The sequence below is a fragment of the Pieris brassicae genome, chromosome 9 (assembly GCF_905147105.1).
Source record: "Pieris brassicae chromosome 9, ilPieBrab1.1, whole genome shotgun sequence".
NCBI lineage: Eukaryota > Metazoa > Arthropoda > Insecta > Lepidoptera > Pieridae > Pieris > Pieris brassicae.
In genome coordinates this window covers 6,317,045-6,331,210 of record NC_059673.1, presented here as the reverse complement: position 1 = coordinate 6,331,210, position 14,166 = coordinate 6,317,045, and the positions used below count along the sequence as shown (strand labels likewise).

General features: G+C 33.0%; 1 protein-coding gene across 11 annotated transcripts in view; it reads right to left on the bottom strand.

Annotated features, from left to right (window-relative positions):
* Positions 1-9,685: 9,685 nt before the first annotated feature.
* The window catches only part of LOC123714718 (kinesin-like protein KIF13B), a 113,593-nt gene continuing 109,112 nt past the window's right edge, over positions 9,686-14,166 (bottom strand). For all 11 annotated transcript variants that reach the window (XM_045669125.1, XM_045669129.1, XM_045669130.1 and 8 more), the window contains 5 exons: positions 13,800-13,933; positions 13,500-13,632; positions 12,874-13,035; positions 12,376-12,528; positions 9,686-12,116 (listed from right to left, as the gene is read on the bottom strand). In XM_045669125.1, coding sequence (XP_045525081.1) covers positions 12,034-12,116; positions 12,376-12,528; positions 12,874-13,035; positions 13,500-13,632; positions 13,800-13,933 — 665 coding nt within the window. In that variant the 3' untranslated portion in view covers positions 9,686-12,033. The remainder of the gene's footprint in view (positions 12,117-12,375; positions 12,529-12,873; positions 13,036-13,499; positions 13,633-13,799; positions 13,934-14,166) is intronic.

Here is a 14,166-nt window from a genome sequence, read left to right as displayed (position 1 = left end):
CTTTTTAAACGGATTGAAGCTATGTATTATTATTATAAACTTATAATTATTTACATAATTTTAAATTTTCGGACGTTTCGCGTGCTTTACAGCGTGCGTGGTCACGGTGACTGAAGACAAAAGGTGTTGAATGTCAAAAGTATCACAGCTGTATAGAAAGTTGTGTTATCTGTATTTAGTCAATATCGACTCCGGGGAAATAAATAGGGTGTTTTCTTAATACCTCATATTTCTTAAACACTTCCCGATAATATATAACATGGGTATCAAATTTTGTTATTTTCTTCCTTATACAGGTAACTTCAGCTGCCTGTAATGGCGCCACCTGTTGCTTTACCGTGAGAGCCAATTTCTTTGAAGCTTGCCACTGTTCTGGTAGTTCCTATAAATATTTCAGTAATTAAATTGATACAAATAAAACGAAATGTATTCCTATGTTCTACAAATAAAAATCCCAAACAGAAACTAATCTGAATGTTCTTGATGTGTGCGTGGTAATTAGGTGGATACGAACGACAACTACTCATAAGGCTGTTATTGAAATTAATAATATAAATCGTACTGGATTTTTTAAAATAAACATTCAGTATAGAAGTACTTGTAACAACACGTTGACTTCTTCTGGAATATCCATGTCATAGAATTTCAGTAGTTCAATGGTTTCAGTGAGTGGATGAAACATATCATCTGTAGTTACAGCACGATCTTTGACATTCATTAAGTATCCCATGACTGTAACTAGAGCCTCGTAGTCTCCTTCAGGTACAGGTTGGAGTAGTCCTAGAATATTGTCAAAAGAGTTTTAATGGGTTACTCAAATTGTGGAATTAACGAGGAAGATATCGCTTATTAACTATAAGATTACACGCTTAAAATTAAATGCACAATAGAATATATAATATTATGTAACAAATTTCAAAGTTTTTTTTTCAATGTCATAGAATCAATATTATAGAAATTAGAAAATTTGATGAATATGCTACCTAATTGTTTATATATAATTTAAAATAAACTGCAAAACAGTCTTAACAATCTATGAGCAGTGCCCTTGCACGTTGAGCAAAGCGGTATGGTACTATCATTTTCTTAAAACAGTAAAGGACATTTTCGACCTCCTATAACTTCGTTGTGGATAAAATTAGAAACCTGAATTTTGAATGTGCAGTCAATGCATTTATTAAAAAAAAAATGTAATACTGATATGGTCCTGATAAGATGTTGCCAGGCTACCTACTTACGTAATAACTTAAGTAGGGACTGAATAAATTGACCGACTTGGTATTACATGGATATCAAAACTTTTTACGTAGAAGAACTGTGTGGCGAGACTTGCTTAAAATCACTCAGTATGAATCGATAAACAATATACGATTAGAATGCTTGATTCAAAGACATCAATATTAAAGTACCTTCGTCTGCCTCTCGTATAAAATTTCCCAAATCTGTCAAGCTTGAAGTAACATTTTCAACCAAATGTTCTTTGTACATGTTGCCCCATTTTCTTACGGTATTCAATAATGCTTGTCGGAACGGTCTTACATCTACCTGAAAGGAATAAACATATTTTGCATTACTGTTTCAATGGAAGATAAGACACTTCTGTATTTGGTTCGTTAATTCATGTTCAAAGATAAAATCTGCGATCTCTTATAGCCATATCCCAGAAATTAACCCCAGGTAACAGTAATTGTTTCGCCAAGAATCGCACACAATACCTAAGGTAACAGAAGCGATTACAGAACCCTTTACTTCTCTCATAAATGGTAGAGGTAACGAAATGAGCCTTACTTGAAACCACGAATTAAAAACTTTATAGGGTTCCATATCTTCAATGTCCATATACAAATTTTCATAGTGATCAATTTGTTCCCTGAAGGCTTCCATTTTAGGTGGAGATGGGACTGGCGGTTGAACATCTTTGTCTTCGGAACCAATTTTATCTATTTCCTCTGGTGTCAGTATCCTGCCATATTCTAGGAATATTTCCATTATGGCGTCTCGCTCTTCTAACCACAAGTAGGAATAGTTTTCGAATGTTTTGCAAAATTCGTTTGCTTCTTCTATAACCTGAATTAAAAGTTGTCTCTTAGCTTATTTACCAATTAATATCTATACTATTAATATTATCTACATCTACATTTACATTGTCATATAATTACATACCCGCTCAATGCCATCAAATATGTCTTCTTTCATTTCGATTACATCGTGATGATTAATAATCTGTTCATAATATGAATCAGTCTTCTGTTTATCGATTCTTTCTATTAATGTAGACATTTTTAAAATATCATCTATAAGGTTATCTATAAGAGCGGTAAAACCCTTTTCATCATTGGAATCTAATGTTGGAGAAAACACCATATCCGGTTCTAAAAGTTCCAACTGTGCTTCAAATAATGATGCTAACTTATTCTTAGGGTTCATGTGTTCCGATATGTAGCCCATACTGAAAAATGTAAAAGGCGTATTGAGCTTTTCAAGAGTCTTTTCGAAAAACTTTATATACAAAATTTCAAACTTGAGTACGTATGGGTTTGACACATATATGCTTCATATTAAAAGGCAAATAAACAATTGGCATTTACCAACAACTGGCATGAACGCATTTAATACCGACAATTAAGTTGTTATGTTGGTTTATGCTATAAAATTATTAACTCACCTGCAAGCAATCGATTTAAACAAGGCCTCTTCAATCAAGCCATCAATAAAACCGACATATGCAAGCCATTTTACGCTATCCTGGCTTTCTTGCATACTAAATAACTGCATGTTTTCATCCAAGAGCGTTTTAATGCATGCTGCACTAGTTTGTATGTCGCTATATCTTTTAGTCGTTCGTTCTTTACGATCTTCTAAATTCATCAAGGTGTCCTGAAAGTTACATCATTTTACAGAGATCCCACCAGTAATCCTTACGCATTTTACTTGTATACAAGAACACTATTAATAGTTTATTATTTTCAAGAATATATAGTTTGTAGATAGCTTTAATGAAATTAATAAGAAATTATACATAGGATACAAGCCTTTTTCCCTTCTTTCCTTTCAAAAAGCGGTTGTGTTGACCAAGTCTTCAGTACAGCCTTTATTTCTTTAAGATTATCTTGAATTCTGGACATTCGATCGTATAAACTTCCTACCAATTTATGTAGTTCTTGCAAATAATTCCATAAGTCTATAAAAGTAAACCTTTTAATTGGCGACCAAGTTTAACATTTAATTGATAATAAGGAAATAGTCATATTGAACATTACCATTTGAATTCCAATTGAGTTCGTGTTGCGCCATTTCAATTCTATGATCAATCGCTTTTATTTCGTCTTCAACTAAATCAAATTCTACTTTTTGACTGTTTCTGTGTATTTGATTATACCAATCTGTAGTGATTCCCAAGTTTATTCTATACTGACGAAATGTTTCTTGCTTCTCAAACAGTTCTAAACTTTCATGAGGCAAATCTTTAGACATTTCTGGATTCGATCTCAGATGATGCACTTCTTTCATGAGATCTAATAACTAAAAATAAACACAAAGTTTAATAAAAAATCTTCCTATGAATTTAATGAATATTAATTAAATGATTATTACTTCGGGACTGAAATTCAAAATGAGATCTGGACCTTGTCTCGTTATAATTGGATTGTTTGTCTTTTCTTCCACAATCTTAGGAACGGTCAATGTCCATTCGTTAAAATACTTTCTCTTGAACTCATTTATATCTTCAATCAACTTTTCATACCTTTCAAAAACCTTGACAGCATCACCGCACCCTTTTATCCTAAGTTAAACAAAATAATTGTTTTAGGGATTTATGTCGTCTGATGTAATATGTATATTTTAACTACTGCAATAGATGAACAACAGCCGAATAATCAGCTTTCGCAATTTGCCCCACCCTGATAACTTACGGGTGCGGCAAATTGCGAAAGCTAGCTATAGGCTTAGATATCCTTGTAGCTAGCATCGTCATATACAAAAGTCCGCCTGCAATGGGCGGAAAGTAATCGTCCACCTCCATATGACCGTACTTCTGTTGTCGATTGCTTTGCTCTTTAAATAAATCCTTAAAAAAAACCAATATATTTAATGCCGTCTTTTAACAATATACCTATAGGATTGTTTTTACGTACTTCACAAATAGATAGTTCTTTATCCAATAGCACTATGATTTCAACATACTTGGCGGTGAATTCATTTTTAATTAATGGCCTTTCTAACACAGATCCAACTATATCAATAAGCTGAAAGTACAAAACAACATGAATTTATATAGTTTTCTTGTATATAATCATATGTATACAAATCTATACTTACCTTGAATATTGCTTCCAAAGTTGTACAGTTATCAAACGATTCTACCAAAACAGTTGATAACTTTAAATCTAAATCAATAATATTATCTTGAAACTCTTTAAAGTCTTCATTAAATCTCTCATCATCAGGATCTAAGACGTCATAGGACTTCGATGCAAAGCTATGGAAGTACGATTCAAATTCTCCAGAGATATCTCTTATTTGACCACCTAAAACTCTGCCTTTCATACCACCAATTTCTATCTTCTCCAACTTTTGAAACTCTAGTACCGTTTTGAAGAACCACTGTATTGTATTTAAGCGCTCTAAGAATTTGTTCATTCTCTCGAATACAACATTTGGATGGAACGTCCAAAGCAGTATAGCTCGATTTTCAAAATATTTGGGAATATTCTCTTTGAAATAGTCAAACGTATGGCGGAAGTTTTTGAGAATGTTAATTGTCATTTGAATTCGTTGCCTCGCTTCGTCTATATCACTGTGAAACAGAGTACTTGGGTCCAAACACTTTTTAGCCTAAAATAAGATATTTTATAAGTACCTATTTTTAGGTAAGATAAGGTGACTTTTGGTTTACCTGAAATATTATCAAATTGCATATTTGCTTGATTAGAACCATGAGCTTGGACGAACTGCAGTAATACTTTGAGTCACGCCAAACCATGCATATTACGTGAAGTAAAGGTCTAAATAAAGGCTGACATTCAGTAAAATCGGTGTCATCAAGCGCTTGAAAGTGCTTTTCTAAAGTCCGAAGATACATATCAATTTCTCTAGCTTCTGCTAAAGCTAAAAAAAATTAACCTCCTGTATTAATAAAAATAAGTTCTATATTAATTAAACGAGTATGTTTTATACTCGTAAATCAAACAAAACTGAATGGGACTAGTATTTGTCGATTACAATACAATTATTTATGGTATTCCGGCGCAATATCGAGTTCTTAGTTAACAGGTAACTTCTTAGTATTAACTCCTTATTACTCACGTAAACGTTTTCGTTTCTGACATTCTGATAAAACACACTAACAACATAATGAAATCTCATATAAATGAATAACTGAAGTGAAGGCACTTAATAAAGACTCAATAACAAGTTTTACAATTATAATAATTTATTAGAATTGCATTAATTAATATTTGGTACACAAGGTATTATGAAGGATGTATAACGTTTTTATGCAAAGAGGAAACGTTTATCATATGAATTAATTTAATTAACACTTAGGTATTGAGAGAAAATCTAAAATTCAAAGACAGAATAATATATAATAAGAGATTTCTAATACTACATATTGATCATATATACCTGACACTATATTCTTGAACAAACGGCTAAAACAAGGATAATACGCAGAGTTGGTTTTTTCCAATATAACGGCCATGCACCGAACTCTTTCCATTCGCAATTGATCATATATGTAATTAAGATTGCTTAATCTTGATCTCCAAAATGCCAATTCTAATAAACATTCACAAACTTATTATAACTTAATAACAATTTATTAAAAGAAATTATATGCTGATGATAGTTCTATGAGTCAGATATTTGTACACATTGAAGGTACAGTCTACGACTATTATACTGGATATTTTAAGTTCGACAGATTAAGTCCCATACTAAGTATAAAATATGTTCGGTAACTGTATAAAACAATCCATAATATTTTTTCTTAAATAGGAGATTTTTTGGTGACGTGACTTTTTTAAAACTTTTTTGACTTTCTTATTCAATTACCACCATCGTTAGTTGAAGTGTTTGAAGTTTTTGAGAAACGATTGTTAGCGGTAGTTGATCTAGTTCTTAGTGTAGGAAATTAAACATTTCAACGATGACTTAATTCACTATAATTTACTTCACTGCTTTTACGTGAACTGTATAACTTCAATCTTGTACAAAGGAATCGCCCATGCGCATGTGTCACAACCTCTTTTATAATCACAACTTCCCTACTTCGACTCGGCCATACCACTTCGGGCAGATGGCCGAGTCGGAGTAGGGAAGTCGAGTCGACATCGAGTCAATTCGTAAACAATCGAACGAATCAAATGAATAACTATTGCACATGGGCTCTTGTAGCAAGATTCTTAAGCATATGTTTCATAAAAATGTTTAGAATTTAAGAAGCTAACAGGTTTTAGCAGCTATTAGGTTATTTTAGATAGTAAGGTTAAAAAAAGGACAATCTAAACAATTACAATGATAACTAATAATATCGCATACCGACGTTTGGTTGAGGATTCTGTCCATTTTCAAAAGCTTGAGCAGAATCTTCCATCATCACATCATTTATTTGCTGAGCCCACTTGATGACTACACCTTCGATTGCGCTTTTTAAGTATAAGTCAACCTCTTTTCCCAATAACATTTCTTTTTCAGCTTCATGGACAAGTTCGACGCCTACCGGCATCGGTAAGACTGTCTGTCCACTTACTTTTCCTTTAACCTTTTTAATATAACAAAATAATCATGATTGTACTCTACTTACAAAACAGTAATTAAAATTATACGTCCATGATATTGTGTTACTTATTTATTATTATTTATGCGTAACTGATTGAACTATTTACTATACAGTAATGTAATTTCTACCAAATTAATAAGAAATGATCTAATTAATTTATCGCTTAACTCGTTGACTAAAACTTGTAAGGCTTCGTTAACGCCATGTGGCAATAGACAAAATAATATTGAAGTATCCAATACTACAAAATAAGTATTTAATAGGAAATCACCTCGTAAACTGTGCTTTTCAAATTGTGGATCTGCTTTAAGATATCCTGGGAGACGACTCGAGGCCAGCCTTCATGATTTGATGGGTTTGATAACAAGGGCACAAACACTTCATCAACGAGTGCAGCTAACTCATCTATTAATCTTGGTGCTAAGTCACCTATTATTTAAACACAGAAATAAAATTCAGTGACATCATTTGTATTAGTAATGCCAGTAAAGTTTAACAGATAAAATAAACAATATGTTGGCTGCAATCACCCGGTATATCTTTACTTATGTATGATCTTTAAATGCCTAATAAAACTAACCTGAAAATCCTCGCTAATAGTGTACTTACCAAAGATAACCATCGCCGAACATCCCTCTTTAGGAATAGCACCTGGTTTTTTCTTAACAAAATAAACAGCTTTATTTTTTAAATAACATGGAAATGTGATAACCGGTACCAACTGCGCTGCGTGGGTTAGTACAACCACGAGTAACAGTGGGAGAGGCTTGTCCACAAAATCTCTTAGTGTGGATCTGTGCTCTTCGATGCTTAGTACTCGCATCCATTTCTCTGGTTTTAATTTTAATGATTTTACAACATAAGACCCAATGAAATCAAATCGCGGATCATGGTTTGTGCTCGATGGACCTGGCTGGTCCATGACTAGAGTTTTATCCTACATCTATTAGAACAAAAGAATATTTGAAAGGATCAAGAAGAATTGAATCAAATTATGTCCTTTTGTTTTACCAAGCTATCGGTTCGCCGTCAGAATACTTATTGAAGGCACATAGGCAATGTAGAAGCCAGTCAAATGGCAAGTCACGCAAAGCGAATAACGGGTCATTATGGAACCATGTCTCCTTTGTAACGAGCCTTTTACTGCCTCACAAAAATAGAGCAATCTTTACAGTAAGCAAAAAAATATTTTCAAACAGTCTATTTTTTAAAGGTTTACGTTTCATCAAAAAATGTGTTTTGAAGCTTTAAAATGACTATAGTAAATTTACATACCAGGCCTGGCTATAATATATCTTCAGTTGTAAAAGTAATAATGAGACTGAAGCTAATCCTCGCAAAATTGTGTATCAAGAATCTCAATATGTAGAAGTGTTGTTAATGTTATTCTAAGTGGCTTGACCCTTGGCGTTGCGTTGATGTGGGGTCTCGCTGCATTTTCCTCCGCATTTACCACGAAGAGGACGTCGAGGCAGTATACGAAATTACACCCGTTAAAGGACCACCACTATGTGGAACCAGATGCCCACTGAAATTCCAAACCAATTCGACTTAACTATATATTTCTCATTTCATCAGGATAAGCAGGGTCACTTTAATTCTGTATTTGCGTGTTGTTCCCACGAGAAAGTGCGTGCGCCTATTTCACCGTGCCGCCTGCTGATGTCATGTGGAACATGGTGTTATGGTTGCAGCTGCTTACAAATGTTGAGTAATACAAAAAAGAAACTTGGCGATTAAAAAGACTGGCAGAAAGATTATTGCCAGTTCTTCTTTTCCGTTCTACGCCCTTGATTTGAGAACTGGCAGTAAATGTAAAATTCGAAGCATTTCATGTATATTTCTTTTCTAATGACGTTCATAAGTGTACATTGAGTTACCTATATGAATAAATGATTTTTGACTTTGACTTTCTAAAAACTCATTACGGTTGGTGTAGTTAAAATATACCAAATATTTATAATACATTAACATTTCTTTGGTTTATTTGCCGTCAGTACTTTCATTTCGCGTATGAGCGGGTACCAGGCGCTTTCCTTCCCGCCCTAGCTCCCACTGAGATGACACTCGCGACGTCGCGAATAAGGTCAACTGTCGCTATTTACGACCATAATTTTAATTTAAAAGCGACTAGCGATTTCATTCTTTTAATTTTCGACATGGTATCAGACAGATACTTCATATTTATCAATAAATATTTAAATTGTATACTTAACCTCCAAGTTCCAATCCTATGAAGTGAGCTTGTAGCACAACTTTGAAAGGATATACAGGAATCAACATTCAATCGTTTATCGTTGTTAACTAATTTAATATTGATTTTTAATTATCATTACCAAAACGTCCAGTTTACATCTGTATATATTTTTTATTTTTTCCTAAGCTTATAATATTTTGTATTAACTTTTTTTGTAATTCCAAATACATCTAAATTATTAAGTGCTTAACATATAATTACGTTATATTAATGCGTATACGGTCACATATCCATTTCTTACCGCCTTTTTCGTAAGCATACATTACATTTCAAATGGATGTTATATTTATATTTATTAAAACCAAAGTCAACGTGCAAATAACTTTCAATGTTGATAGAAATTCTTTGTTTTTAAATCGCTAAAGGTGTATATATTAAACAGTTGTCTAGATATGAATCGTCGCGTGCAAATATTATTTACTATTCGGTACGTAGCTTTGAGGTTTATCTGTAAATAATTTTGCTACGCTAAATAAGGTAAAAATGTTTCTAATTTTCTAATCTTTTCAGCAATTTATTTGTAATGCAATGTTAAATAACTACAAGTTTTAAACTACTTTCCATCTGTCTCTACATTTCTACGAATGTATTGTTGATCATGCAAACTACGTAACGCAGAACGGGAAGAAAAATAAATACAAAACTCAGAATTTTATACATTTATTGATAATGACAGCGATGGTTGACTCAAAGTTGCTACTTGGCAAAAATATTTCCTCTAGAAGTGAACTATCTGTATTTAAATATTAAAAATCTCTTTATATGTTTACAATAATGAATATTATGCAACCATCTATCCTGCTACCAAGTAGCTGCCTAATCATAGATTAGCTTATCACATTAAAAAAATCAATAATTGTGATCTATTTTTACACAATTTTAAAACTGGCAACACAATACATCATTGCTACACAAAAAAATGTCACCAACATAATACAACGAATTTATAAGCTCATATGCAATTAATTGACTGCAATAAATACAAATTACACTATAAAACAAATAATAACTACATTTTAAAACAAGCACAGCACGTTGTCAGCTTAGTTCTAATTAAAATAAATTAGACGTCAAGGTCACTATTAGCCTATATCTAGGAGCCCTAGTGCGTACTCCAAATGATTTCATCTTAATCTCAACTAACTTTATTGCCTTAAATCCGTCTTTAATTTTGATTAAAACCAATACTTAAAGACAGATTTTCTCCCTCATTGCCCTACCAAACTATTGGACAGAAGCACATCGAGAATTTCAAAGACACATCCTACTATATTTTAAAGACTACACATTGAGCTGTCCTAGTTGAGGCCTGATCGGTAAAAATGCAAAAATCATTCACACTATAAAAATCTAACTTATAATAGGTGATAAATGTCCAAATGGAATGTTAAGTACGATACGTCTAATAAGCGATCGAATGAAATAAGACATCAGTCGAGCTTGTCATAACGGCACGTAATTCGGCAAGATTTAATTTGTAGAGCTATTTTCCATAAAAAGTTGTATAGAAAATAATCCAGCAGTCACTCTAGCTATTCGTAGCAGTTACAATATAGAAACCAGCTAAAACGCATCTTGCCAACTTACACGCCGGAAACTTGCTTGGTGCATTAGTAGGCGAACGTTATTATTATTATTATTTTTACTTTACGTGGTGGCAAGTCACGGACTGTTGAAAGTGAGATTTTAAAAACACTAGTAAATAACGAGGCGTTTAATCTAATTGTGTACTCAAAGTGTACTTAACAATTACGTCTAAAAGGATGGAATATACAATAAAGGTGAACTATATCTATTGCTTCGGCGGGTGAAGCAAATCGATGTGAATATACCCTAATACATGTGGATACACTTACCTACTAGCATTCAGATTTCACCTAAGCTACCCCAATTAGCTACCACACAATGGGAAAATCAATATACTTTATTGTTTCTGGATGGAAAATGACACAGGACTAAGTTTTTTTCATGGGTGTAATATACAGCACGTTGAATCGTCTATAAATATTAAATTTACAATCTCAAAATTTTAACTACACAACCCTAATATATGTGGCGCAAGTGACGAGCGACGACGAAACAATAGAATAAGCGTGAACACGCAAAATACATTGTCAGCGTTTAATATAAGAATATTGCGTAAATAATCGCTGTCATTTGCACCCGAGAAAAGATTTCGGTGAGTCCATGGCTGGATAATGTACTAAGTACAAGTCTTTGTAAGGACGTAGATGTGATATTGGACGATTTCGTATTTACCAAATAATAGGGAGAATTTGAATAAAACTTTCTAAACTGGCAAGAAACTATCACAATAGGCAATCGTGTCCAAAGACTGAGCAATTCGAGAATAAATTTAAATGCAAAATATATAATCATTGTATATTTAAGTCCCGTCCACCGATAGGTAAATGTCAAAATATTATTAAAATGCTCTCAGGAACTTTGTCAAACGATAAAGTTTCAAATTTTTTTTTTTTTACAAATTGATGAGCTTCAAAAAAGCATGAGCTAATACATAAATAATGATAAAAACTATACAGTAAAAAATTCTATACAAACAATCCTGATTCATTGGTCATTAAATTAACAACACACATTCACATATTTACATTGAAATCAAATGATGTCAATTATATTTACAAATATCGTCGAAATAAAATAATTCGCTAAGTCGACACGGAAATACATTTCATTCAAATATTATTGTACCAAACAATAATATGGAGTAATGATTTCCTAATGGAACATGATAATATCCATTAAATATATAAAAACCGGGACTAAAACAGAAAAAAAAACAGTTAATTAGAACAAAATAACTGCCAATTGAACAAAATATACACATAAGCACCATAGCGTTACAAGACTGCAACATAAAATGAATTGGACTCGTGTGGACGTAAAAAATTCGGTCCGGTTGCTGCTGTTTGCGTATACGTATATACGCGCGTACGTACGCGTATACGCTCGTACGTATAGATTGTTGAGCTTATTTGCTTCTAGTTTTAGTGCCAACAGCATTTATGCTGTCACCGCGACTCCGGGATCTGTGTAAGTTCTGTAGGCCTTCACCTGTAAAATATATAAAATTGTAGTTTCATGGCTAACAATTTTGATAATTGACTTTGGATTAAAATTAAATATATTTATATAAATATTAAACTTTGTTAATTTTTAAATTATAAATAAAAAGTAATAAAAATTACTAGCTGTTCCAGTCAAACCAGGTCCGGAAAATAACTAAATAAGAAATATAACCTATTTATATATATTTTTTTTAATTTTTGGGATATACTTTAACCATAGATAACTGAATTGTTTCTTATTTTACCTTTGCTAGTAGCACGTTTTAGCTCATTATCACGGAACGCCCTAGCACTGCGACCGCGCCGGTCCTGTATAAGCTTTTCGCCTCTCACGAATATTCCGTGTCGAGGTCGGCATTCGAAATACCGTGTCCCTCCTACAGAGCCATCGTTTTTTCCTAGAAATATTTAAGATCTTTTTAATACGATAAATCATATTAGAAAATTTAGTACACTGCATTTTCTTGTTTGTCACGTGGTTACAGGTCAGTCAGTTATAGTAACAAATTGAAAGATATTGCAAAATTTTAATTATTAATCCATGTTCTCTCTAAAGATCTAATTATTAACGTTAATAATATAAAATATGCTAATTGAAAAAAATAGTAGATTTAAAATAAAAGTGATAGCGAATTCACTTACTATATTATAAGTCAGATTAGAAGTTATGTCAGGCTTGAAGGCGAAAAGTACTAAACCTTCAAACCTGCCATACTATATTTCCAGTTAGTTTAACTACTTACCAGTAGGCGCGTCTAATTCTACTCCCACCCAAGTGCCAGTTGCAAAGTGGGTTGGTCCGACGTACGCAACTACTCCAGTGCTACTGCTGAGACGTAATTGCACACTCTCGCCCACACACATCCACTCAGGTACTGCGTGCGAACGATCGCTTTCTGATTCGTCTAAAATTTCAATCCCATTAAAAACGTAAATAATGCTATGTACAAATAAAAATATGTAAATTTGTTTACATGATACAAAATCTATTAATTCGAATTCAATAATTAAGCTTCAACATTGTAGTTTATAAATTATTAAAAATAAATAAATATTTTTTTATTAATAGTAGAGTAAGATAAACACTTATTTTGTTGGATTTTTTAAATATGAAAAAAACAATCTTTTTTAACTGTGGTCAGCGTGTTGGAAGCATGTTATGTCCATTTTTGTTTTGGAAATATTGCTTCCTAGGAATTGTATACTGACTAACTATAAACTTAAACTGACCATCTTTAAAAAACGATCATCGGTCGTATTGCAATAAAATAATAATCACCACCAAGCACACTTAAATAAATAAAACTAAAAAGTCAAATATTTATATTAACATATCTAAATTTAATATACTTAAAACATTATTTATTACCCTGTAAAATCCGCTCCGTGGACGCGGAAGTTTCCTTAAGCGGTGGCGAAGCGTGCTCATGCGACTTCGTACGTCCAGACGGATACGACGCACGCGCAGCATTACGGGCCGTACCAGCACGACGACGTACGACCTTTCAAGTTGTATTATATTAAAAATAGATCTTGCAATGTATTTAGAACAGAGCGCGGATTTTAAAACGTGCGATCATGCGTTCGAATCACGGCTACGTACTATTTTTTACTTTTTATTCTTAACACTTGTTTATCAGTGCGTCCGAACATCGTAAGGCATACACACCTTTCCCGCAGGAAGAGATGTATTGACTACAGGATCTGGTCCAGGCGAATCACTTTCTCCGACAGATGACGTCTCACGACTCCGTGTGTCGTGACTTGACTGTTCTGAGCTAACTGATTCTATTTCTGCTTCACCTGCAAAAAGTTTGCCGATTAGTAATTAACTAGCTATAGAAATAGTGATAATAATCATCATTTTTTCAACGGATTGAAGTTATGTAATTATTTTACATAATTTTAAATTTCACCCGACGTTTCGCGTGCTTTACAGCGTGCGTGGTCACGGTGACTGAAGACAAAAGGTGTTGAATGTCAAAAAGTTTCACAGCTGTAGAGAAAGTTATATTATCTGTATTTATTTCCTCGGA